The 24550-nt window shown below is 35.6% G+C and overlaps 1 protein-coding gene across 2 annotated transcripts; it reads right to left on the bottom strand.

Moving 5' to 3' along the window:
* Positions 1-727: 727 nt before the first annotated feature.
* iqce (IQ motif containing E) lies at positions 728-17958 on the bottom strand. Of its 2 annotated transcripts, none has more exons than XM_038285330.1 (21): positions 17523-17958; positions 15655-15696; positions 15504-15549; positions 15276-15425; positions 15042-15134; positions 14846-14916; positions 12949-13062; positions 12812-12862; positions 12650-12720; positions 12480-12552; positions 12336-12376; positions 9461-9612; positions 9151-9206; positions 8828-9057; positions 8308-8415; positions 6600-6852; positions 6408-6494; positions 5855-5973; positions 5701-5771; positions 1680-1769; positions 728-1553 (listed from the first exon to the last, which is right to left on the bottom strand). In XM_038285330.1, the coding sequence occupies exons 1-21, from the start codon at positions 17592-17594 to the stop codon at positions 1429-1431; spliced, it is 2115 nt and encodes a 704-aa protein (XP_038141258.1). In that variant the 5' UTR covers positions 17595-17958; the 3' UTR covers positions 728-1428. The 2 variants fall into 2 exon arrangements, with proteins under 2 accessions (XP_038141258.1, XP_038141259.1); XM_038285331.1 differs by having other exon boundaries at positions 9461-9609.
* Between the last annotated feature and the right edge of the window lie 6592 nt (positions 17959-24550).

The raw sequence follows: 24550 nt of genomic DNA, 5'->3' as shown, positions 1-24550 counted from the left end.
AATATCCTATTCAGTGTGCAATGAATCTAAAATATATGAATGTTCAAGTTTTATCATTACATTATGGAAAATATTTAACTTTATTTACTAATATTTTGAGAGGGACCGGTACATTTCCATCACTGATGCAATGCGCTCCAAGTGTTTCAAATTCTCCCTTTGGTTTCTATTTGGACAGTTACTGTTCAGATACATTCTGAAGAGTTTAAAGTTTTGCTTTTTTTTAGGAAATACACAGATATTAATCCATTTTCAAATTAAAAGAAGCTTGAACCGTAACGACCCCTCAGGACATCCGGGATGTGTTTTCTTAGTGTCGTCCGGACCAGAACTAAACAGGCTCTTGCAGGATTTAGTCTTCATGCTTCAGCTCCACAGCCACAACACAAAATAGCTGTGATGTTCAGAATGTATCTATCGGCTTATTATAGTAAGAACTGGAAACAATACTGCTTACTGCAGCATTTCGGTCACGGTGAAAGCTTTTTTTTTATTGGTTTAGCAATTCTTTCTATTCTTAATTTTTTAAAACAATTTTTATGTCAACTTTTCTTAATTTCATATATGCATTTCAAGTGTTATTGAGTGCATTTATCATGCTTCCTTTTTATCACTGTAGAGGGCTTTAAATTATTACACGCAAATCTTACGCGAACAGAACTGTAAAAATTAAATAATCTTAATGACTAATTCTTTTAAACTTATTCTAAATCAAGAGATCACATGATACAGTTAATGGAAAACAAGACTTTATTGAGATTTTGTTGTGAAAAAAGCAATGTAGTAGTAAAAATAACATTTCCTCTAAAACAACTCATATATAACAAAAAACACACGAAAGAGCCTCATAAAATTAAAATAAAAAACGATCTGAAACTAAATTTTTAAGGGCATGACTTAATTGAACGCCTCGCACATTAGGTTATATCCTCAGAATGAGGACTGCAGTCATCAGTTCTTTTCTGATAGCTTTACAAATCAATGCTTTCCTTAGAGCAGAGCTTTTAATAGAACTACACATCCACCCTGGTTTCCTACATCAGAATGACAGTTCAGTATTGCAGTAGAGTGATTTGTCGTTCATTCACAGTTTGGCATCAATGAGACTCGGTTCACACCTCCAGGTCATGATTATTTTGTAGGATCATCTGCATGGTTTTCATGTCAGGCATTCTGACACAATCAGGTGAATTTACAGTAATACGGGTCACTGCAGTATGATTAATCAGGAGCAGCTTCTTCAGCAGTTAAACCAAAGAATCATTAATGGCTCAAAATTATATAAAGAAAAACAATAACTAAACTTTTAATTATTGATTCTTTTAGGAAGCCAATATGTTCATTATTTTTCTCATTTAAAATATAATTTATAATAAAGCGTATGAAGGACGTCATGATAAAACATAAAAGGAAAAGAGTGTGGAAGATCTAATGTAATAGGACTTCTCTCCTTCTCAGTGGACGTGACGGAGACACAATGATTTCATCTGAATCATCGGATTCGACTCCGGTGTCTGCATCCAACTCTGCCGTGGAGCGGGGATGTCTTTGAGCTATAAAGAACAGAAAAGGTATTCACAGCTTAGAGTATGCAAACCAGATGTTACCAACCAACATTCATGTGTGTGTGAATCTAAAAATCAAATGAGGAAAGGTGACGTCTTGTTTTCTCCTCTAACCTTGTGCGTGTGACCTGCCGGAGACAAAAGGGTTTGTGACAGGATCGAGGTCTTGTTCCTTTTTGGCATTTTTACCAAGATAATCAGAACCTTGACCAAAAAAAAAAAAAAAGAAGAAGAAGAAAAAAAACATCAGTAACTTCTCTACTGTCACAGGAAATCATCACGAACCTGAGTGGAAACCGAACAATAAGAAAAAATAATAACAAGTAAAAAAAAAAAAAAAAGAAAATCTGAAGGTCCGGTTCAAAATGTTCACCCTGATTCTGTGAAATGTGAAACTAAAATAAAAAACATCTGCTAGAAAGAGTAATATGGACAGCAAAAAAAAACTGCACGTGTGAACCACCTTGAACTAATACGGTTAATTTCCCCTTTCAGTATTTAAAACAAAGATCTAAAAGCCTGATGTGTCTTTACATTTATGAACTAAATCGATCAGATTTTAGACATCTCTTGTCCACATCCCAGTCCACATGATATCAATATCATCTGTTTCATTTATTTCTAGACTCCAGAACTAAGAAATGCTTCTTTATTACCTCCTTTAGACTTTTAAATCCCTCTGAAGCTACTCCTAACAGATCTCCTGTGGCTTCTTCTATACAACATTACATCTGCAGTCTAGAAACATTTTCTAGTTTGGAGGCACAGGTATATGGAAAATAGAGTTTTTTAGCAGTGTTTATGCCTTCCCCCCATTAGCAGCCTCTTATATCAGTCCTATCTTGTTTTGTTTTTTGTTCTCGTATAACTGACTGTATGTAAGAACTAAAGAAGATAACATGCTGTGATGAAATAAGAAGGTGCATCACTAAAGATTCAATTGAGGGTTTTTGCCCTTAGGGAACCAAGTTATAACACCTTAGTTATTGCTTTTTTTTGTTGCAAAAAAAGAAGAAGAAGAAAAGAGAACTAAAGCCCCACCTTTGCTCCAAAATTGCTAAAGTGGTGCATTGCAGACTCACTTAAGTGAATAAGTCACATGTCAAACACAGCAACAGGCTTGTAAGCATGTATAGAATAAGCTGAGCTCAGCATTTTGCTCTGTGGACCCAAATGCTGACCAAACCTCTGTGATTTAACGCTAGAGGAACCAGGGAGTCCCTGAAAGCTCAGTGAGACCTTCTGGTCAGGTCTTAGATAGCAATCTTTACAGGTCATAAGAGATAGCATCATTAGAGGCTGGCAGGTCTGCTGAGTGCCATCATCAGTCTTTTACCGCAGACTGTCAGAGGCCTGGCTGCTGCAGAGGAGCGCGCCGTCATGGAATTAGATAAGCACTTCAGGTAGATCCATCACTACTCATAAAGGTGTCAGGGGAGTAACGAAGGGCAATTCTTAGCTTTAGAGTACAGCGTAGCACACCTTAGTATAAATCAAGGCAGAAGCTCGACTCGGGCTCAAGGTGGTTCCAACTGTAGTATAATTCTTAATGTGGATGAATTATTTTTGTATCCCCACACTATAAAAGAGTCCACCATCATTAGAGACTATACAAATTATACTGAGATGTTGAGATTAATTCAGACAGAGAGTCGCAAATATACAGGAGAGACAGAAAACATCTGCTGTGCCTCATCTATTAAAAGATTGAATCCAACACTAGAAATAGTTTCAATGAGGAAAAGGAATGTAGTCAACAAACAGGGAATGTAATAATAGGAAACCTTACATAATCTTAAGTTATAGTACCTAGTGGATCAACTCTTTTTGTTTATCGCCTTAAGATTTAAAAAAAATATATTTTAGAGGAATTCTAACTCTCTCTAATTTACAAAATGTCTCCAGTAAACCAAGGTCTCCAGACATTAAATTCTGCAAAACCTTCTGAAAGTCCAACAAGAGCATTTAAATCGGTTTCAAGTCTGGATTCTGACTTGATTCCCTTTATTTCCAGACATCTGTTCTTCAATGTTTGCTGCTGTTGTGATTCGCTGCCCTGCTGATAATCCTGTTTGGGTCCAGATTCAGCTATCAGCTACATGGCCTCACATTTGAAACAAGGTTTCTTGCAAAGCACTCAGTGACTTTGTCAGATCCTGTGTCTTCAAACTAACCAAAATCTTCAAGCCTCAACACTAGAGTTCGACGATTAGTTCAAGGGATTTACGAGAAAATGTGAAACAATATTTTTTACTGAACATCACTTTTAAATTAAAGGAAAATATTTCAGAAGTATCCTAACAATCTTTCTACAGATTCTCTGAAATGAGGCCTTTTGTGTTCTGTTCTGAACAAAATGCTAAACGAGGAATGTAGAGTCAGTTCTTCTTGTCTTTTCTTTTTTTTTTTGCAGTTTGTCAGATGATTGTGCTGCCAGATAATGGACTAGTTTTCTGGGAAGATAACTATCAATTTTAAAATAGATGCTTCTTGAAAATACTCTCTCAATTTAGAATGATGGATTCATATTTTTTTGTAAATCATCTTTCAACTGTTTTAAGATTGATGGCTAGCAACAGTTATTTCAATCAGATTAATTCTGACGTGTTTCTACCAAACAGTAAAAACCTCCTGCTTTTATATCCGGTTACAGTTGCTAATGATCAATCAAAGGTGTATTGGACCCTAAATGCACCAGGGAGCGTTATCACAGATCCTTCCTCTCAGCAGCTGTAAGACTCTTTAACCATCACTGTTCCCAACAACCTCAATAAGTTGTTACATTCATGCTGATTTTGCACAGTTTCTATCTTAGTCAGTTAAATAACATTCTGCTGTCATTTTGCACATCTCTGTTTGCTGCTCTTTTCAAATATCCATTGCTTTTAAAATGTCCATAGCTGTATAATGGTTATTTATTCTCCCGGTGCACAGTATTATATTGTTAAAACACTTTACAGTTCAGTATTTTATTGTTTAATCTTTTAAATCTTCACTATTATGTTATTCCTATACATTTTTCTATGGTCCATATTTGTGTGACCATTTTTTTCTATGATCTTTTTGCTGCTGTAAACACCAGAATTTCCCCATTGTTGGACAATAAAGGAATTTTCTATTCTAGTGGAGGATTTTTGAGAATTTTTGAAAAGACCCCCCCCCCTCCTAAAAATGCACATAATGCACATGCCTATTAAACGCATACGAGAGCGTGCACAAGCCCATTTCTCCTTGTGCACGCCGTTTAAAAGTTGCTGTTTGCATCACTGATACAAGCTTACTTTCTAAAAGGAGCTATGCAATTTTTCCACTATGTCAGACTCACTACCGCGTTATGCTTGTCGCACACTGATAAGAAAACGGATTGCAATATGAACGAGAAGCGAACTTCTAAACATATTCTTAATATTTTCATACTTCATATGCATGGATGCCCAAACATTTAGAGTATTGGTGAACAGATAAATGCAGAGAAATACCTCCCCTTTGCATATTGATGAGAAAACAAATTGAAATATGATAAAAACGAAAAAGGGAACTTTTAAACATATTCTTAATGTTTTGTCAGAAATGATATAGAATGGTGTTGATAGCAAAAGCGGGAAATGCCATCCAATGTGCAGGGAATAGATTAATCAGACGCTTACTGTAGCACATCGACTAAAACGTGTCTCCATATAAGAAGAAATCATGTTAATTCAAATTTATCTGTCCACCAAAACTCTAAATTTTAGGGTATCCATGCATCAGAAATATGAAAATATTAAGAATACCACCTAGGGGAGGTCATTCTCAGCAGGCAGATATTTCTTAAAGTGAAATGGGGACAAACAAGTAGGACGTCCTTATGTAAACATATCACCAGAATGATTGACAGTTAGGAGGACCACTTATTTAGATGATCCACCCAGAAAAAAAAACTCCATTATACCTTTAATTAGGTACATTTGATTACCGCCTTCTGGCTGCTGCTATCCCTCTTAAATCCTAAGTAAGCAGGAGGGTTATACTTAAGTTTTTCTTATGACTGCAAAAGCAATCCTTTCACCGAGAAGTTTAAAATTCTAGCAAAGCGGTGCCCTTTGGTTTTGTCCCACTTCTTTATAGACATGCACATCAAGCAGTCAAACCTTACCTTTTCTGCTAGGACCATCTGAAAAGTCAGGCGGATAGCTTTCATCTGGAGAAGGCACTGTAAACCCTGAGCTGAAGCACAAATAAAACCAAAATCATTCTAAAATAAAACTGTTGCTGCAGTTTTTAAATGATCTATGTAAAAGACGAGTAACCTCTTTGTTGCAAGAGCACAACGAGCCAAATGTCCCCTGAAGGCAGACTGTATCAGTGTCAGGGCAGCAACATCTGGCCCTCCATCAGCAGAGTTTCTGCTGCTTAGAGAAGCTTTAGACTGAGGAGAGACAGAGAGGACACAGAGGGATGAGAAGGAAGCAAACAAGCAAACTCTGTGGCTTTTAGAGCCATCTAGTGTCTGTTTTAGGTGTAATGAAGTTTCAGATGAAATGCATGATATCTTAATGCTTTGTTAGATTTAAACTAACCTACAGTCTGATCTACAGGGTGTTTAAAGATTGTTGCAGTTTCTTCATGGACCACTACTTGATATCTAAATCCACCTTTTTAATGCTGACAGAAAAATGCACAAACAAATAAAACACTGAAAAAAAATGATTTGCTAATGGCTAATTTGATGACCCTGTTAACGGAGGCATTAGTCCAGAACCATGTGTTCTTTTTTTCTACTACTCTGTTTACATCAAAACGTGAATGGGGTTAAGAGCGATGAATACCTACGTAAAAAACCGTATAGTGTTGTAGGAATACCTTATTCTCTGTGTTTTTCTGATTGTTCTTCAGCCATGAATTTCGGAAAAGATGCCCCCTTATCGCTGGCTGCAGCATCACGGTGTCCTGCAGACAGAATCAGTAGGAAAACAGGGAGGTATTCCTTACATACGGTAATAGTTCTCTCAAGCATCAATGACTTCCTTTATGTAACTGCAGCGTGTTAGCTACCCTATGTCTGTGCCGTCTCCAGTTCGTCTGAATAATCAAAGCGGCCTTTTCTTTTTTAGCCATCTCTGCATCCATCCTCTGTGCTTCTTCCCCTTTTTCCTTCTCCTCTTCCTCCTCCTGACCTGCTCGGTGCTGAGCATCCTCCAGATGCTCTTCCACTGTAGGAGGGGGTAAGCAGACCTCAGCCTTTACAAGTTTGCTTCTGTCATCCTCCAGAGTTTGAACCCTCGTCAACAACTGCTCTAACTCCTGTCTGAACAGAAAAGCAAAATAAATAACATTAAAAAAATTAAATGGTGACAATTTCTGATGAGTTTAAAATCATACAAGGAGATATGATGGAGAGCAATGGAAACAGTAGCCACTGAATGCTACACAAAGAACATAATAACCTACAGTACATACGACGAGTGTCTTCATATAAACTGGGGAAGGTGCACTGTTAAGATCAATAGTTCCTTCTTTATGCTGACGCAGTTCTATTAGTTATAGAAAATTAATCTTATAAGGTGCTGATCTATTGAATGCCTGCTGCCTGAAACAACAGACGGCACAGAAACTGTGCATTTTAATGGCTGCATAAACAGCTACATATGTAAAAATGCACATTAGCGATTAGAGATCGATATGCTGATGCAATAAAAAACAACCCCAAAACACCAATAGTGGTTAAAAAAAAAATGCTGGTTGATGTATTGGTCAATATCTAGACTTTAGAAGTTATTCATATCTAGGAGACTTGTTCTTTGTGATTGAAATATCAGTGATTGCACCATTGCAATTATAAAAGACTCTTTGGATCTGATATTTGGCGGGATATATTCAAAGGGTTGTTTAATCCTATTGTACAAACTAGTTCTCCTCAGTCACTAAAGATCTTAGTTTTTTTCTTTTTTATTATATTTGATAATTGTGCTTTGCAGACAGAACATTTGCACAAACTACAGAAATAAATATGCATCGAGCTTTGGGAAGAGATTCAGTTCCAGATGCTAAAGCACCTAGAAAACAGTGGCGGATATTGTTTGATAGGGTAAAACCAAAATATGAGTCTAAAGCAAATGTCAGCAATAATGTTGCGGTTATACAGGTCCTTGCTACTTCGCACCCCTACAATAAAACTGGTTTGAGCAAACTATCAAATATTATTAGTGCTTAAGATTATACACACAGATTTTGGCCATTTAAAATTTTTTTTTATTAAAGTCAAAACAAAGTGCATCCAAAAAGGCTATTTATTAATCTAATTCCAAAAAGCTGTTTTCAGTTTGGATACAGTGAGTCGGCTTTAACATTTTTTTCCCTCAGTATTTGACTAGATCTTCTGTTGCAGGGTTTATACAGGAATGAGCAACTCTATTTTAAAGCTTTTTAATGCTTTTTTAATGTTCTTGGAAATAATTTTAAAGCCATCAACAAGTACCTATGACTCTCATTTATACATGGCAAATTCCTTCTTCGTCTTTACCGCCAGCTGGCTGCAATTCCTCGATTTCCGGCCACTTTTGTTGAAATTAGCATTCCCCCCCCCTTTTCTAGCTTTTTTTTTTTACAATCAACCAGAAGCAGTTCCACGCAAATATGCAAATACATCATGATATAATATATTGCGATATATTTACATATTGCAAATTTAAAATATAATTATTTAATGACTTTTAATGATTGATGTGTCGCCAGAAACGGCTCAGAGGATTTAACAACCTACCTATGCTGCTGCTCCACTCTGTCTAGTTGTTCTTTCTGTTCAGATTTCAGCCATTCAGTCTCTTTTGCTAGTTCATCTCTTTCTTTTATCATCTGCATCAGTTCATCACTGTGAACACAAAAATACACAAAAACAGAACTTTGACTTTTCAAGCTGCTGGGGAAATAGTAAAAAGAAGATGACAGCCTTTTATCATTTAATTATTCCTGTTTAATAAAATGATAAATAAATGCACATTTGACACAAAATGCATTAACCTTAAAAGATTCAAAGTATCATAGTACATTTTTTCTGATTAGATGTTAAATATAATGGTTAATATAAAAAAAATACTTAAATCTTTATTTCTTTTTACTTATACAACTTCTTCAAATAGTTATATGTCAGTCACTTCTTTAAAAGTTTTCTATTTAGGTAAAGTCCAATAAAACTCCATCAGAGGAATTTCTGCTTAAGCTGATGCCCAAACTGTTAATTATTAATGAAGATAATATGTTTGTTAAACAGACTGCTTACTTACTTTTTATTTGTCAGCTCCTCCTGAAGCTTCACCATCTCCTCCTCTAATTGGCCGACGTTTTCCCTGAGAGCAGAAACCTCTCCATCTTGCTCAGTGACAGTTCCCACAGAGACCGCTGCCTCTGTTGCCATGGTAAACCCTGGAGCCTCTACAGGCGTAGCCTGGACCTCTTTATCCAATCTGACGATGCCGTTAGCTGAATGGGTGTGTCTTCTACTATCCTCCAGCCTCTGATTGGACAAAATATTAATGTGGGAGATTTTTTTATACGTCTAAGCCACACAGTGTGTTTACAAACATGACCAGTAAAAACTTCTTCTTACCCTCTCCACCTCTAACAGTCTTCTTAGCAACCGCTGTCTGCTCCACTCTTTGTAACCTACAATCACACAAATGCATATTTCACCCTTATCACATTAACATTTATTAAACATATTGTAGTGATGATTCATGGTTTTAGACAGGGAGGACTTATACATGCTTGCTCAGGATTTTTGTACTTATTAACGTGAGGCCAAACACAATGATACAAAAAAAAACTACAGCCTGTTTTAAACATTTTTAAAAAAAAAAGGTAATTCCCATGTTTTTCTGGTGTTCAATGCATATGGATGGTAAAGGATATGTAAAGACCTTTAATTCCAGCAGCAGGACTTTCCGTGCCGAGCTCTTCTCTGAGCGCTGCGTTTTCCTGTTGCAGATGCTTCACGTTTTCAGCCAAACGTTGAACAGTAGAGCTTAAAGCTTTCTGCTGCCTCTGAGAGCATTTACTCTCTGCCCGACTGCTGCAGAGAAACATGCAGACGGAGACCTAAACAAGCTGATCAAGCTCAGACAAAAAGGTGAAGTTTTAGCGATGACTAAATTCATCAAACATAAACACTTCCTGTTAGCATCGATACTGTTCAAGGTGAACGCTGTTACTGACTGTAAGAGAGTCAAAGTTTGCTCCTTTTAGTTTCAAAGCATCATTCTAAATGACCACGCAGAATGTAACTTAAAAAATACATTTTAGGCCTGCAACTGATGATTATTTTGCAAATTGATTAATCTGTCGATTATTTCTTCTATTCATCGATTAATAATCGGATAGCCGAATATTCAATCGGATAGTCAAAGATTCTTTAAAGAAGACTTTTTACGAAATTAAACAAGGTTAAAGTAAAACTTTTCCACTTGAGGCTTTCTGGAAAAAAGCGTATTGACAGATTAAAAGTTTTTTATTTTAAATACAAAATATTTATTTATTTATTTATTTTTACTATCTTGGTATAATTAGTGCTCTAAGGGCCGGATCTATCAAAGGTTTGCGTGTATTAAAACGTGAGCTATTTCACTGCGCACGCTAAAAAATGTACAAACTGATCTATCAACAGCGTGCTAAAAGCATTGGTCTTTAAAACGTGCTAAATAGCGCCTCTGATCCATTTAGTACTTTTTCTGCAATGAATATGCAATATGGGGCGTTTACACGCTAAAGTGCGTCTTGTGGGAGGAGAACATGTAAATATATTAATTTAGCACTCGCAAAGTGATTTATCAAACTTGAACGCAATTTTGCTAACGGTATCTGACTCTATATTTAACACGTTTCAAAAGAAAGTGCAAATGGTCTGTATGCGTAATTGCGCACACATGGCAGCGGTTATTGTCGCAAGAAGGAGACATGGAAATGAAGCAAGGAGACGCAGAGAACGCATTTTTTCACTCCGTGTGAATATTTTTGCAATGAACGAGGAAACAATCATCAAAACATATAGTTTATCCAGCATTGCCATTTTGGAGCTGTTGGGGGAACTCCGAATGGATTTGGAGCCAGCCGCAAGGAGGACCCACGCAATACCAGATATCACAAAACTCCTTGCAACATTGCACTTTTTTGCATCTGGGTCATTCCAGCGTACGGTTGCAGCGTGAGCTGGGATCTCCCAATCTCGTTTTTTCAGAAGTGCTGTCCGACGGGGTCGGGGTTCTCCCCCTGCGCCTGTGGAGCAACGTGCCAAATGCTGCGGGGATCTCATCCACAGTCACAGGCCAATACAAAACACCTGTTTTTTTTTTTGTTTTTTTTTTACTGCAGCACATACCACCTTAGGGAATAAAGGTTGCCAATTTATAAATATATATATATATATATATATATATATATATATATATATATATATATATATATATATATATATATATATTTACTAATTTATCTTTTTTGTTGGGGGTCACTGTAAGATTTAAATTTCTTAATGCACTAGTCTGTACAGACTACAAACTACTTTGCCGCAAACCACAAAACGCGCAAAACCATCATTTAAATAGGGCGTCTCCAACAGTTTTGCACCTTCCACCAGTTACGCAATCGCTCTTGTTAAATCACCCGCAAACCATGGTTCAGCCCCTCGCGCAAAATTCCAGTTTGCGAGCGCAAATTACTGCACGCAAAATTGGATCTTGATAAATCCGGCCCTAAGTGGGTTGCCCTGTCAGCTAAAGGAATGTTTTACAGTCTCTATAATCCAACGATTACTTAATTAGTTGACGATTCTATCAATAAATGATTAATCAAAATTGATCCAATTCATTCTTTGAGCCTTAACTAATTTACTGAATGCAAACAGAAATTTTGAAAAAAAATCATGTTTTTCAATCAAAGGAAGGATGAGTTGTTGTTTTTTTTCCAGCCGTATCAGACTGTATGTTTTGCTAAACTACAGCGGAAACACTCTTACATCCCTCTAGTCACATGATCAACAACTACATATTACTACTTGTGGAAAAAAGCCAAGGCAACAAGTAGTAGTGGGTTTTTAATGAGTTATCCTGGGACAAAAATATATATCCTAGAATAATGCTTTCCTAATGGAAATACAGCAATTGCTAAATTGCCTTTTTACCTTCATCAGAATATCGACAGTCTGGCGCAGATTTTTAATGAAACCAGAGGAGCTTGCAGCCTTTTTTTGTATAACTCAGCTTGAAGGTCAGAATCTGCTCATTCTAGACCGTTTAATTAGCCTAGGGCTATTTTGACCTTTTTCTGCCTTTTTTTAGAGATTAAAATCTTTTTTTTCTTCAATAGTTGTGTAAAGCTGTGTACTATCAAACACTGGTGGATAAATACAGCTTTTGACTTATAACAACAAAAATAAAAAACAAAATCCAAACTGAGCTATTTTCTTCACAGTGTAATCTTAATTTAAATAACTGCTGTCTGCTCAAAGCAGTAAGATTCAATGAAAAAAATAATTGCAAGTGTTGTTATTTATGCTTGTTGTGATAATTATGAGAAGTCAGAATCATCTTTTATCTAAATCAGCAGGTCAAATCTTTCCAGAAAATGTATATCAGAAATTAGCCATCAAATTGTGATCACGAGATAATAAAGCAAACACTTTGCATTTTGTCCTTTCTGATTCCCTGTACAGCGGGGCATCATGGACAGTTTTGTATTTTTTGTTTCCTGCAACATGATGTGATCCAAGATGGTGGCTGTTTGTGCTTTGATTCTTCTCACCTTTTCTCCGTAGCATCTAAAAGTACCCTCAGTCTTTGGATCTGAAATCACAGCAACACTGGTAAAAATTTACATTTTAAAAGCGTCACATTGAGATTTAAAATCTATACAACTGACAGTACAGCAGAATTCATGAAAAAATACCTCTTCAAAGTATGTTTCTACAGTCATCTTCAGCTCCTCCAGGTTAGTGGTCCTCAACTCACTTTGCAATTTACTATTGAAATAAAAAAAAATAAATAAATAATCTGAAAATATTTCAGATTGGGAGGAAAAAAGCAGAGAATTGGCAATGTGATGAAAGTTTATTTGACCTTAAAGCATTTTCTTTCTCTCTACACTGCTGCTCCAGTTTTAGGATTCTCTGCTTCAGCCCATTGACGATCTAAAGGAAGAGATTTGATCTTCAAAAGCTGTTTAAAGTGTTTTCCAACTATATTTTTTCATATGTTCACCAACAAAATGCACAAACTCACCACACTCCCTTCTTTTTTCTTATCAACCAAACTTCGGGTGTATTCAGAGCCCTGCCCACAAAGGAAGAAAAAAAAAAAAGCTTTTAAAATCTACAAAACATTCTTGTTGACATTTAAAAACAATTGTGTGACAAAACCTTAGTGGGGTCCAAGAGTTCTTCAATCTGTTTTTCTCTTTTAGCATTATCTTCCTCCAGGTGCCGTAGTTTGGCTTTCATCTGCTGGTTGTCAGACTTCTGAGCCTGGAGACTCTGACGATACAGGGGCACACAGTCCATTCAAAAACAGAGAAATCCACAGGCAAACATTGACGTGGTAACTCTGGAACTAGCCAGGCAAACTCAAATATATAGATCAGTGGAAATGCAGAAATGTCATAAATAGCTGGAACTCATTTTATAGAGTTTAGATTATATTTCTAACTGATCTGTTTAAATCAAAAAGGTTACCAGGTCCATTTCTTTTCCTTTCCCACTTCTTATTATTTCATTCCTTCCTACAATTTTGTTCCTTTAAACAAACCACTACATCAACCATAGTATATCTCTTTATTTTTCTTTGCAATGAGGTATTATTTTAAGAATTTGGGAGTCAATTATGTTTTCCTTATGTTTTTCATGAAATCTGACCCCTGATCAAACCAGGGTACACCAAGGCAGGTTACTGCTGAAGTAGAATATCTATCTGAGTCACATAACTGCTTTTCTTTACACTGGCTAAATGGGTTTTTATTAATTTGTCAGGGGCCTGTGTTCTGCTAACCTGACAACAGCCAGATGCATGTCTCGCTCCGCCTAGCTCCACTCACATGTGAGTGGAGCTAGGCGGAGCGAGACATGCATCTGGCTGTTGTCAGGTTAGTGTTCTGCAACCTGAGTGGCAGAGCCAGGGGGGCACTAGAGGGTGCTATAGCTACCCCAGAAAAGTTAATGGCACCCCTATAGCACCCACAAGAAAAATTTGGATCAGGAAAATTGAAGATGTAGTAATTTTGATATTTTCATTACAAAAGCAACCACTTCCAAATAGAGATTAAAGAATATCTAATACATGTTAAATGCATAAAAATATAATATTTCAGTAGTACCTCTTATCTAGATACACTCACTACTAATTTTTAAGAAAACATCACTTATTCTGTTAGTTTATCAGAGATTTAGATGATCACATATATCATGCGGACGACGGTCCCGCCCATATTACTGCTCTGTAATAGTCATTAAAATTACTTTCAATGTATAAGATACACATACATATTTTTTATTTATTTTGGAATTATTTTATGCATTTGGATTCAAAATTTCAAAGTATTTCTATCTTCAATGTAGCATTAACTGCGGGTTTCTCAACTTTGATTTAACTTGAAAATGTCATGTGGGGAGAACAGTCATCTGGTGCAACCAATGCAGATAGCTTTCAATAATAAATATGCCTCCAAAATTCCCCTTATATTTACTTTTATATTCAATTGTATGAATTACTGCTACTTTAATTTGGGCCTATTTAAATTTTTATGTTTTGTTTTTTTATTATAATTTTTCCCCTACTATTCCATATATGTTTGGCTTAATTCCAACGCAATACAAGAAGAAATATAAGTAAAAATCATTCGGGGTATAAAATTTAACTAATTATTTCCCAAGATCTGGCAAAAAAAACAAACAAATTGACTATAACATATTTCTCTGCTGTAGTATCTGCAGAGAAAACTCTGCAACTTTTAGAGGCATCCAGCATAAAACATCTGAATCTGCATCTCGTGATGCAATCAGGCTCTAAGGAGGATTACTAATGGCATTAATTACTAGATAGCTGTGCTGAAGGAGATACACATCTAAACTAACAGGTAATTGGCCTCTGAAGACTGCAATTTAACCAGAGTTGAATCATTAGTGTCAAAATGGATATAAATAATCTAGGGGGGGACACAAAAGAATAAAATGGCAAAAGGGGACAGACCGGCACCTCTTAAAATGAAGAATGAGGAGCAATTAGGAGAATTATAAAAGCTGATGCAGTTGTGTTTTTCTTTACCTTTTTAAGGTGAAGGATCTCGTCATACATGCTTTCTTTGTCTTTGAGGTCTACAGCACCCAGAGTAAAACCTGTATGATATGACATGGAGTATAAAATCAAAAGGGAAAAAAAATCTCTCTGCTCAGAATTAGCTGAATTCAGTTTTCTCTGATGGTCAGCCTCACTACCTGCAAACTTTAAGACATTCTCTTACCATTAAATGAAAGAAGGTGCTGCTTCCTCATGGCTGACTTGTGTTTTAGCAGCTTTGGACTGTCAGACTCTGAAGCCAACATGTAGGGCACATCTACAAATGTAGAAAAAAAAAAAAAAAAAAGGAAAATGATATCAGCAGGGAATAAATCACATACTGTATCTTCTCCCAGCTTTCTTTGAAAAGCTCCCCTCTGAGGAGCACAGCATTGTTTTTAAATTGAAGCCTACCTACCATGGCCGTTGCTGAGGGACGTGTGGCGAGCCGAACAATGCTCCCTTGAGATGTCGCCTCTAGTGTCCCCTAAGGAGGACCTCGGCAGTCTCCAGGCTGCCACTGCTGCTCTTTTTGAGTTCATATTTAGACTGCAGAGATAAGGAGACCCTAAAAGAGCCAATGAAAAATCAGTAAAGTGTGTTTTGTTTTTGCTTGTAATCATTCCTAACTTATGAGGTGTCTTACTTGGAGAAGACAGGGTCTTGCCAGTCATTTTTTTCCTCGATGTTCCCTAATAAACAGGTGTTGAACCAAAATAAAAGCATATTTATAAGAAATTGAAGCCTCTATTTGAGAATTGTAAACAAGAAATAGGAAAGATATAAGAGCAGCTTACCTTCACTGGGATATCAGCAGGAAGAGTGAAACCATCCTCCACCTGAGAAAATAATAAACCACCACATTATGATGGTTCCAATATTGCAAAGTTGTGATTTGAACAGGAAAAACAGATAGACACCAAATAAGAAATATTTAAGCTGGTTTTAAAGGAGCATAAAGTTCCAGAGTTTTTTTTAGACGTCTGCCCCCCGTGGGAACAAGTTGAAGTGAGGGAAACGTCATGAGAAAAAATAAAAAGTTTTGTGGTAAAATGCTCCAGATGGGTGTGATGGACTGGCAACCAGTCCTGGGTGTATCATGTTTTTTTTTTTTTTTTTTTTTTAAAGATAATATCCAGTAAAGTATCTCTTTTGTTTCCTGTGTTAGGGTCAATACCATCACAAGAAGGATACGTGTCTAAGCTGATCAGTCGGTATTAGTATATACTACACCACTTTTCACAGATTTTACAGAATCCTAACTCCCTTTATTTATTCATTTTTTTTCAGTGTCCTGTCTGGCGATGTGGCAATAAGAGTAATTGTCTTGATGCCAAAAAGAGCCCAACAGATGTTGCTTTCACAAGTGGAGCAGTACAGCTATCGCCATAGTATTCTGCTTGATTTATGCATATAAATAGCTTTATTTTACATAATTACTTACTGGGATCATTTTCAGGACCCAACTTAATAATTAGACAGTGCATACTGCTGGTGCCAACTAGGATAGCTTTATGATTTTCCACAGGCTCTAACTGCAACATGAACTAGTACTACTTTAGCTTATTTAAACTATTCCATTTTGATTGTCAACAATTTGTTTATATTTCTTCTTCTCTCTGCAGCAATATGATTAGCTTGGTGAATGTAATATTGGTCAAACCAACAGGACTGGGTTCATTGAATGTCTTTTATCTTGGGGATCATTTTTCAGTAAAGAGCTGTGTAGCAGTTCTTTTGTTGTTGTTTTTTGAGAAACCAAACTTCAAAATCATCTTAATCAAGCAAACCATATGGTTTTATAACAACTTGGCCTTGAAACTCAATCCAGCTGATTTCCAATATGCATCAAATGTTTGAGTGAAAAAGCTTCCTTGTCCTACTAATTATTAGAGAAATAAAAAAAATACATTTTTTTATATGCCAAAGCATAAACAATCAAAGTATAACATTTGTAAATAAACAAAACTTATTGCATAACTTTAAGGGCTGCATTGTGGTGCAGTTTGTAAAGCTTGCAGCAAGATGGTACTGGGTTGCTTCCTTAAAGGAGGACAATTTCAACATTTAACCATTTCATATTTCTTGTTCTACAGAACATGAAATAATGTAAAGTGTGCATATGGGTCATCAAGCAGACCCTACGATTGATTTAGTTGGAACTGTGGCAAAGTCCATCATGCTTTCTGTATCTCTGCTTCTGTCTCCTTGAACCCCAGTCGGCCTCGGCAGATGGCCGCTCACAATGAGCCTGGTTCTTCTGGAGGTTTCTTCCTGTTAAAAGGGAGTTTTTCCTCTCCACTGTCGCTGCAAGCATGCTTAGTGTGAGGGATTGCATTTGAGTCAATGAGTTGATGCAATCAGCTGGTTTTCTTTAGATAGAAAACTTTGAATCAATTTGACTGTATGATGTGGTGAACTTTAAAGTGCTTTGAGATGACATGTGGTGTGAATTGGCGCTATAGAAATAAACTGAATTGAATTAATTATGTCAAATTGGTGATATATATTGGTTAAATACTTTTACACTAAGCACCATGAAATAATCAGATACTACAGAACTGTAATAATCATATAACTCTATCTTTAATTGAGGAGTTTTACATTTAGTCATCTAATGAGTGTTTTTAAATGATTATTAAACCCTTTTTAATGACAGACTCACCAGCTCTTCGCAGTCCTCATCAGATGGGAAATCACTGGCCTCCAAAGACATTTTGTTAGTCTCGCTAAACATAAATGGTAAACAAAGGTCATGTAAGTAGGAAAACTCTTGCTTCTCGTAAAGTTTCCATCCCTTTGTTCAGCTAAAATGCTTCAGCTTAGCTGGGTCCCTTGGTTATTAGTGTTAAAATGCGAGGTCACTGAAGAGACGCTAGCTGTACTGCAACCTGAAGGTTTCTATCCAGAAAACAAAAACTCGTCTCCGGGAATAAGACTTGCTTTAGATGATGCAGCCAATGAACCATTTCGTGCTGATGTTGTTTAAACTAAACTACCACCGTCATTTTCACAAGAGGCTAGTGTTTACTCTACGGTGTGAGAGATGGTGTCGTCTAGCAACAACATAGCTAGTTAAGCTAGCTGGAGATTTGGAGCAAAACCGGAAGCTGTCCACGTCGACTTTCAAATTAAAAGCAGCACAACTACAAGGTATAAACGTTTCATATCTAAAAAAAACAAACATGTTTTTGAAATATCAAGCAGAAATAAATATTTTATAAATTATATATCATGGAATACAAAAATACTCAATCAAAAATGAATATCAATCATGACTATAGATTTATGTTAAAATCTCAAACCGGTTATCGGTACATTGACAGTACATTGACAGAAAAAATAAACTTAAATAAATAAATAAATAAATAAAATAATAGGAAAAAAAAAAAATATATATATATATATATATATATATATATATATATATATATATATATATATATATATATATATATATATATATATATATATATATATATATAGCCTTTTTCCACCACATGAAAATAAAAAGAATAAAATAGAAAGACTTAATTATGAGATTCAAAGTCATAATTTCAAGTTTCAAAGTCATAACTATGAATGATTACTCATAAAGTAAAATATCTCATAATTGATACTTTGTATTCGTTGTCGGAAATTTTTTATCTCTCTTCTATTATATATTAATTTATCCTATTTACTCACTATAAAAGTTTTCACTCAGTCTGTTTCTCTCTCAAGGCCACACAATTCTCTGCAGGCTGCTGTTTGTAGACCAGACATAGCTTCTTCCCATAACAAATCAGATTCTTTCTCATGGTTTATTCATATGATGTTACTGTTAACCAAAGTGTCTGAAATTTTTATTACTCTGACTACTTTCCATTGTTGTAAGAAAGGGGGAACGAACGCTGTCCAGATCAGAACAGGGCAGAATGCAGTGCCATAAGGGCTGTATGATGACTGTTCTCTCTTTGCAAAGATATGAATAAATGTGCCGACTAAGTGAAATCCATCGATCTCCTTTTATTTAACTAGGATGAATAGTTGAATACTTTTTCCCCACAACAGTATCTTATGAGTATGACATTCTATTTGGCATTTTTTATTTTAATGTTGCGGAAACGGGCTTCCATACTACGATTATCTACTACAGCAGTTCTCAAACGTTTCGGATTCAGGGCCACAAAATAGAACTAGATTGGAGTAATGACCCAAACTATTGGTTATAGTATAAAAAAACAACAACAACAACAAAAATATTAACTATAGATATAGCTTATACTAACTGAACGGCATGTAGGCTACAACCAATGTAATTTTTTTCTTACTCTAGGGATACTTTTATATCGTAAAATACATAAATATGCTTCATTATCATTTTATTGTTGAGTTTTATTTCTGAAGAGGATTTCAAGACCAGATACTTGTTGATCGGTGACCCCTAGTGGGCTCATCATGCCAACTTGACTTGACCTTGATACTCCAGCTGTTCCCAAAAATATTTTATGTGGTACTTAATGCATTAGATCAACACATTGTTGCACATAATTACAAAAAATATATATGTATTTCAAAATATTTGAACTGAAAATTGGAAGAGTGTGTCATCTGACTCCAATAAATAAAGTGCAGGCAACTGCCTATAGAAGTCACCTGGTCAAGTTCACCTTAGTGTAACTTTATCTCAGAATAAACCCAGCTTTTGTTGCAGATGTTTGTCAAATAATATTACAATGAAATATAATAAACAGTAGTATAATGAAAAATGACCTCAGGAGACATGGCTGAGATAAAAGTTAAAGGCTAACGGTAGGTTATTAAAACAAAACACTAAGTAATAAACACAAATGCTCTGAAAACAGCCAAGAGCCCCATGGAGGAGTTGAGTTTCACAGAAGTTGTGTTACAGCCACAATCTTAATTTAAGCATTGGTGGAACAGAATACAGGTGTTCTTTCATTCATTTAGCAAAATATAGTTTGCTTCAAGCCATACCCACAGTATGACAAATGCTCATCATGGTTTGGAGAGGCTTTCCTGTGGATAGATGAACCCAAATACAATTAAGAATCAGTGGCAAGTGTTGGAAATCAGTTTTTACAGACTGTCTCTTTACAGCCTGAAATATTTTGTTAGAAATGTTTCACTTTCCATGTTTTACTTTTTGGTCTTTCTTCGTTGACAATATTTTATTCTCATATTTACAACTATAATCCAGCTTTCAGCTATATTTTTTGTCCACAGCAGCTCTACAGCATACTGACTGAACTGGTCTGACAACCAATAGTTGCACTTTTTACATTTTTGCTGATAAAAAAAAAAGAACCAAATATCTTTGACTTCCACTGTATATTTATACCATATTTTGTGTGATAAATCATAAAATCCTCCAAAATACATTGGAATTTTGGTTGGTATCCTGATCAACATTAAATAAAAGGGGTGTTAAATTTGTTGCAAGCCACGGTAAGTTGGTGCATTTATCACTGTCCAGTTATAACTCTTTTTTTTTTTAGGAATGGTAGGGAGTAAAAGCTAGCTCACCCTCTCTTCTTTCTAATAACCTTATGCATGAACCCAGCATCCCCTTATTTTTGTAAAGTTTCTCATCGGCTCTGCTTGTTCAAGTGGTGGACCCCTGCAGCTGCAGCATCAGGGGTACCTTGCTTTGGGAAAACAAACCGTATTAAAGTCAAGAGTTTTATGCTGTAGATTATTGTTTTTGCTTAAACCTCTGTGGTGCATTGAGCCAAGGTTTTATTCAGATGTCTGTGTGCTCTTTTAAATAACTTGCTATGGAGACCCCTAAATAAGGGGGCATCTGAAATGACACACCAAGCCGATAGTTTAACCAGCTGACAATTTTAATCATATTTACTATACCACTGGGTATATTGATACTGATAAAAATAATTTTAATATACAGTGTTATAAAAAAAAAATCTATTCTTATTATTCTCTTCTGTTATTTTGTCACCAAACCGTTGCTGTATTGAGATTGATAAATATTTGTTGTCAAAACCCTGTCCATTTTTGTGCTTTTGGTTCTCACTTGTTTGTACATTTTTATGATTTTGAGTTGTTTATTATTGTCATTTAGGTTTTTCCATACATGCTATGTACTAAGCATGTCAGTTGATTGGTGAGTTCTGTTATTTGTTCATTTTGGTTTAGAGCACTATTCTAATGTTAGTCTTTTCCTGCTGGTTTAAAAGGTCAGTTCTGTGTCAACATGAGACAGAGATTTGAGATGCAAGGTAACAACCTGAAAAAAAATAATACAATAAAGCAAATTCCATCCCTAGAGGAAAAAACTGTTATTTCCCAAAAATAGAAAGATTAACCTAATTCGATTTAGGTGTATTTTGTCACACAATATAGCAACCAAGCAAACAGAATTAAACAAATCATCAAAAGAATCTGGTACACACTGTTCTTAGAAAATCCCTCCCAGATGCTCTTACTATCAACTTTAGAAAAGCTCTGAATGATAAACTAGTGAAAACTAATCTTCCTCCTGTACAGCATCAGACCTGGCTTTCTAAAATCATTATTTTACTGATATTGCACCTGGTTACAAATTTGATGTTCTTATCAACTGCAGCACCAGATGCATTGTATACAAAACTGAACGTCCATCAGGCCATTTTTACATTGGAAGAACTCGACCTTCCCCTTTTTTTTGTAGTCTCTTTGCCATCATTCTTTCTTGTTACCTGAGGATATGCAGTTTTTTGGGGGATTTAGAACAGTTTCTACTCTTATTCTGTTAGTTTATATATACGTTTTGGTAAAAATGCTGTCTCTTTTTCTGTGTCCTATTTATATAAAAAGATGTGTATGTTTTTTTTTTGTGTTTTTATCTGTCTAATGTTTTTTCATTGACAGGTATTAGTGATTATGTGACAACGTACCTGCTCAGACTGAGCAGCTGTCTTTGATTTTTGTTTTTTAACTGAAACTACAGCAGACTGACAAACCTTTTGCCTTTGCCCAGTTGAAGGCCTTTCAGGCCAAAACTTAGCATGTTTTAAATCAAAGTAGCCATGTACCAATGAAGGCTTTTTAATAACTTTTCCTCCTCTGTCCCTCAGACTTCTAAATGAAATAACTATTTTTTTATTTTAAAAAAACTTTGCTATTCATGTTTTAAATTCTCAGGATCTTCTTTAGTAGTTTCATGTGGATTTTTTGTAATATTTTTATTTATCTTTTCTAAATGTATTTGTTTATTTTGCTTCTTATATCACTTTTTTTCTTGTTTTTCCTTTTTTTTACCACAATAAAGAAGGCCTAACCTCTATCCTAATACACACACAAATAAAAAAAAAAATTACTTTTTAATTTTACTGTTTTTAATTGTTTAGACTGTTTTTTTTTTTTCCCAGGTCTACGTGAGCGCGGTAAAACACAATTCATGCAACTACTGTAGCAAAAAAAAAAAAAAAAAAAGGTTACTTTTTTTTTGCTAGTTGCATGAAAAAGTCGCAGTTCAAACAAAAATTTTGTTAAAGAATATGCTGATGAAGGTTCTCAGTCATCCAGCTCATAGTCATTCCGTAAAAATTTAAAAAATATCCACTGGACTTGGTTTCCAAGATTTGAAGACGTTTTCAAATCTTGGAAACCAAGTCCAGTGGATATTTTTTGAATTTTTACGTAATTTTGTTAAAGAATTAACGTAATCTATAGAAAAATAAAACAAATGAAAAATAAAACAAATGTTGTTGTTGTTTTTATTCAAATTTATTTAGCCAATCTCAACATTATCTGGACCTTTACTTCATTAAGTTTATATACCAGCAGTGTTCTGGATTTAATCAAATCAGGGCCTTTTTCTCAAGCTAATCAATACGGTAACAGAATTTTTTTAGATTACCCAGAGGAGGGTCAATAAAATGTTAATTTATATCCAATAACGGACAGGCTACAGAACAAAACCAGTAATGATGACTTATGCGAATGAATTAATGTATGTTGTTTATGCATAAATGTTTATATTTGTAAAGCATATATTACCACCCAGCCACAATGTATAGTGATGGGAAGAACACACCATGGAGTATTATTAAGTTTTAATCCTAAATCATGTACTTTGTCCTGTTTTTCTTCAAAGATCCACATGGAGGCGATCTAGTAAGACCGAAGAACCATCAGTCTATCAGTTCCATCCTATATTTCTTTTATTTGCAAACCTCCCACCCTAATGTTATTTGGCCCACACCGTTTCAGTCTGTGTGTCCTGTTCATTTACATATTTGTCTTTTTTGGGGTAATATGAAGTGCTTTTCATTTTATAGCCTGTTGCTGCACATTCGAAAAGTTTTTTTTTTCAGACTCCTGGAACTCTAAGCCTTCCTGTTCTGATCTGCTTCCCTGACCTTTCTGGGACTCCTGCTTCTTCTCCAGGGCTGCAGCTTCAGGGACACTCGGGGCGGCGCCCGGCACATCTCGTTGGCAGCCCACTGAGTGGATCCTACCTTGTTTTCTGGAGATGGACTAAACTGTTTAACCAGGTTAGTCACTCGTATGGATAATCATCCTCTATAAAATCATCATGGTCACTAATCTGTGTTTTTTTTAAACCAGATTTTCCAGTGATGGGTGGCGCCTCGCCCTAGCCGCTGATACCACATATCCACAGCCTGTTCCTCAGTTTTAATAAACGCTTTGAATTATCCCACTGTCTGTCTCGCCTTAAATATGAAGTCCTTCTGTCGTGTGTCATGACAATAACATTGATGTGCAAAGAACGTTTGTTTTTCTTGGTCTTTTAATGCTCTCTGATTAAAAATATTGTGCATCATGTAGATCTGTTGGCTTGGTCCTGTGATTAACTTGTTTTTTTTTTTATTCTAAAACAAACTGTATCGTGTTCTCAAGGGTCAACATAGGTTTTGTGCTTGCAGACTTGTTTGTTTAGGAAATGGTTAGAAATGTTGTCAAATGTTGTCTGATTAGATTGTGAAGTTGCTGACCTCTAGTCTACAGCCGGATATTTCCAGACATTCTTGTCTAATAAAAAAAAAAAACAACAAAAAAAACACTGAAACTCCTACAAGCTTTTATGGCATTTGAATATTTTTGTAACCTGTATCCCTTGACTGAAAAAGCAGTATTTATAGAACTGCACCCTGTGCATCCCCATATCCAACCTTTCCTTCAATGAATTGCAATCTGCCAAGTAAATTAGACAAAAAACAGCAAACAGTTGTTCTCTTAACCCCTGAAACTTGTTCAGACTTCTGTAATATACTGAATTTTAACATAAGTTTATCTTCTGGATCAACTGAATTAAGATAAGCACTTATTTTTTCAGTATCGGTGAGCTTGTAATAAATCTAAATAGTAAATATGGATTCTGTGCAGCTTTAGCTGGAGACAGATGGAGATCTAAGCAGGAAAGCACAGAACAGTGCAATGAATTAACTTTCAATTCCATTTGCAAAACAGAAATAGACAATAAAAATAGAAACTACATGCATGTCTTACTCCCGTAAATGGCTAATTTCATACATACCAACTCAAACTTCCTGTCCTCCAAAAAGATTCTAGTAAAAAGGTTTGTCTATAGCTGAAATGCAGGGAAGTTGTCCAAAACCCAAGAAACGGATGGCAGGACTCAATTAGTAACATGCTTTTGTTTATATGGATCCTTCATAGGTTAAAGCTTTTGAGGGCAATTGCAGTGGTGCTTACATACCTTTG

Source organism: Cyprinodon tularosa, unplaced genomic scaffold, assembly GCF_016077235.1.
Source record: "Cyprinodon tularosa strain WSP-4 unplaced genomic scaffold, ASM1607723v1 ctg21, whole genome shotgun sequence".
Lineage (NCBI taxonomy): Eukaryota > Metazoa > Chordata > Actinopteri > Cyprinodontiformes > Cyprinodontidae > Cyprinodon > Cyprinodon tularosa.
The sequence above is the reverse complement of the archived record's forward strand: the minus strand, read 5'-3'. Positions and strand labels throughout refer to the sequence as shown.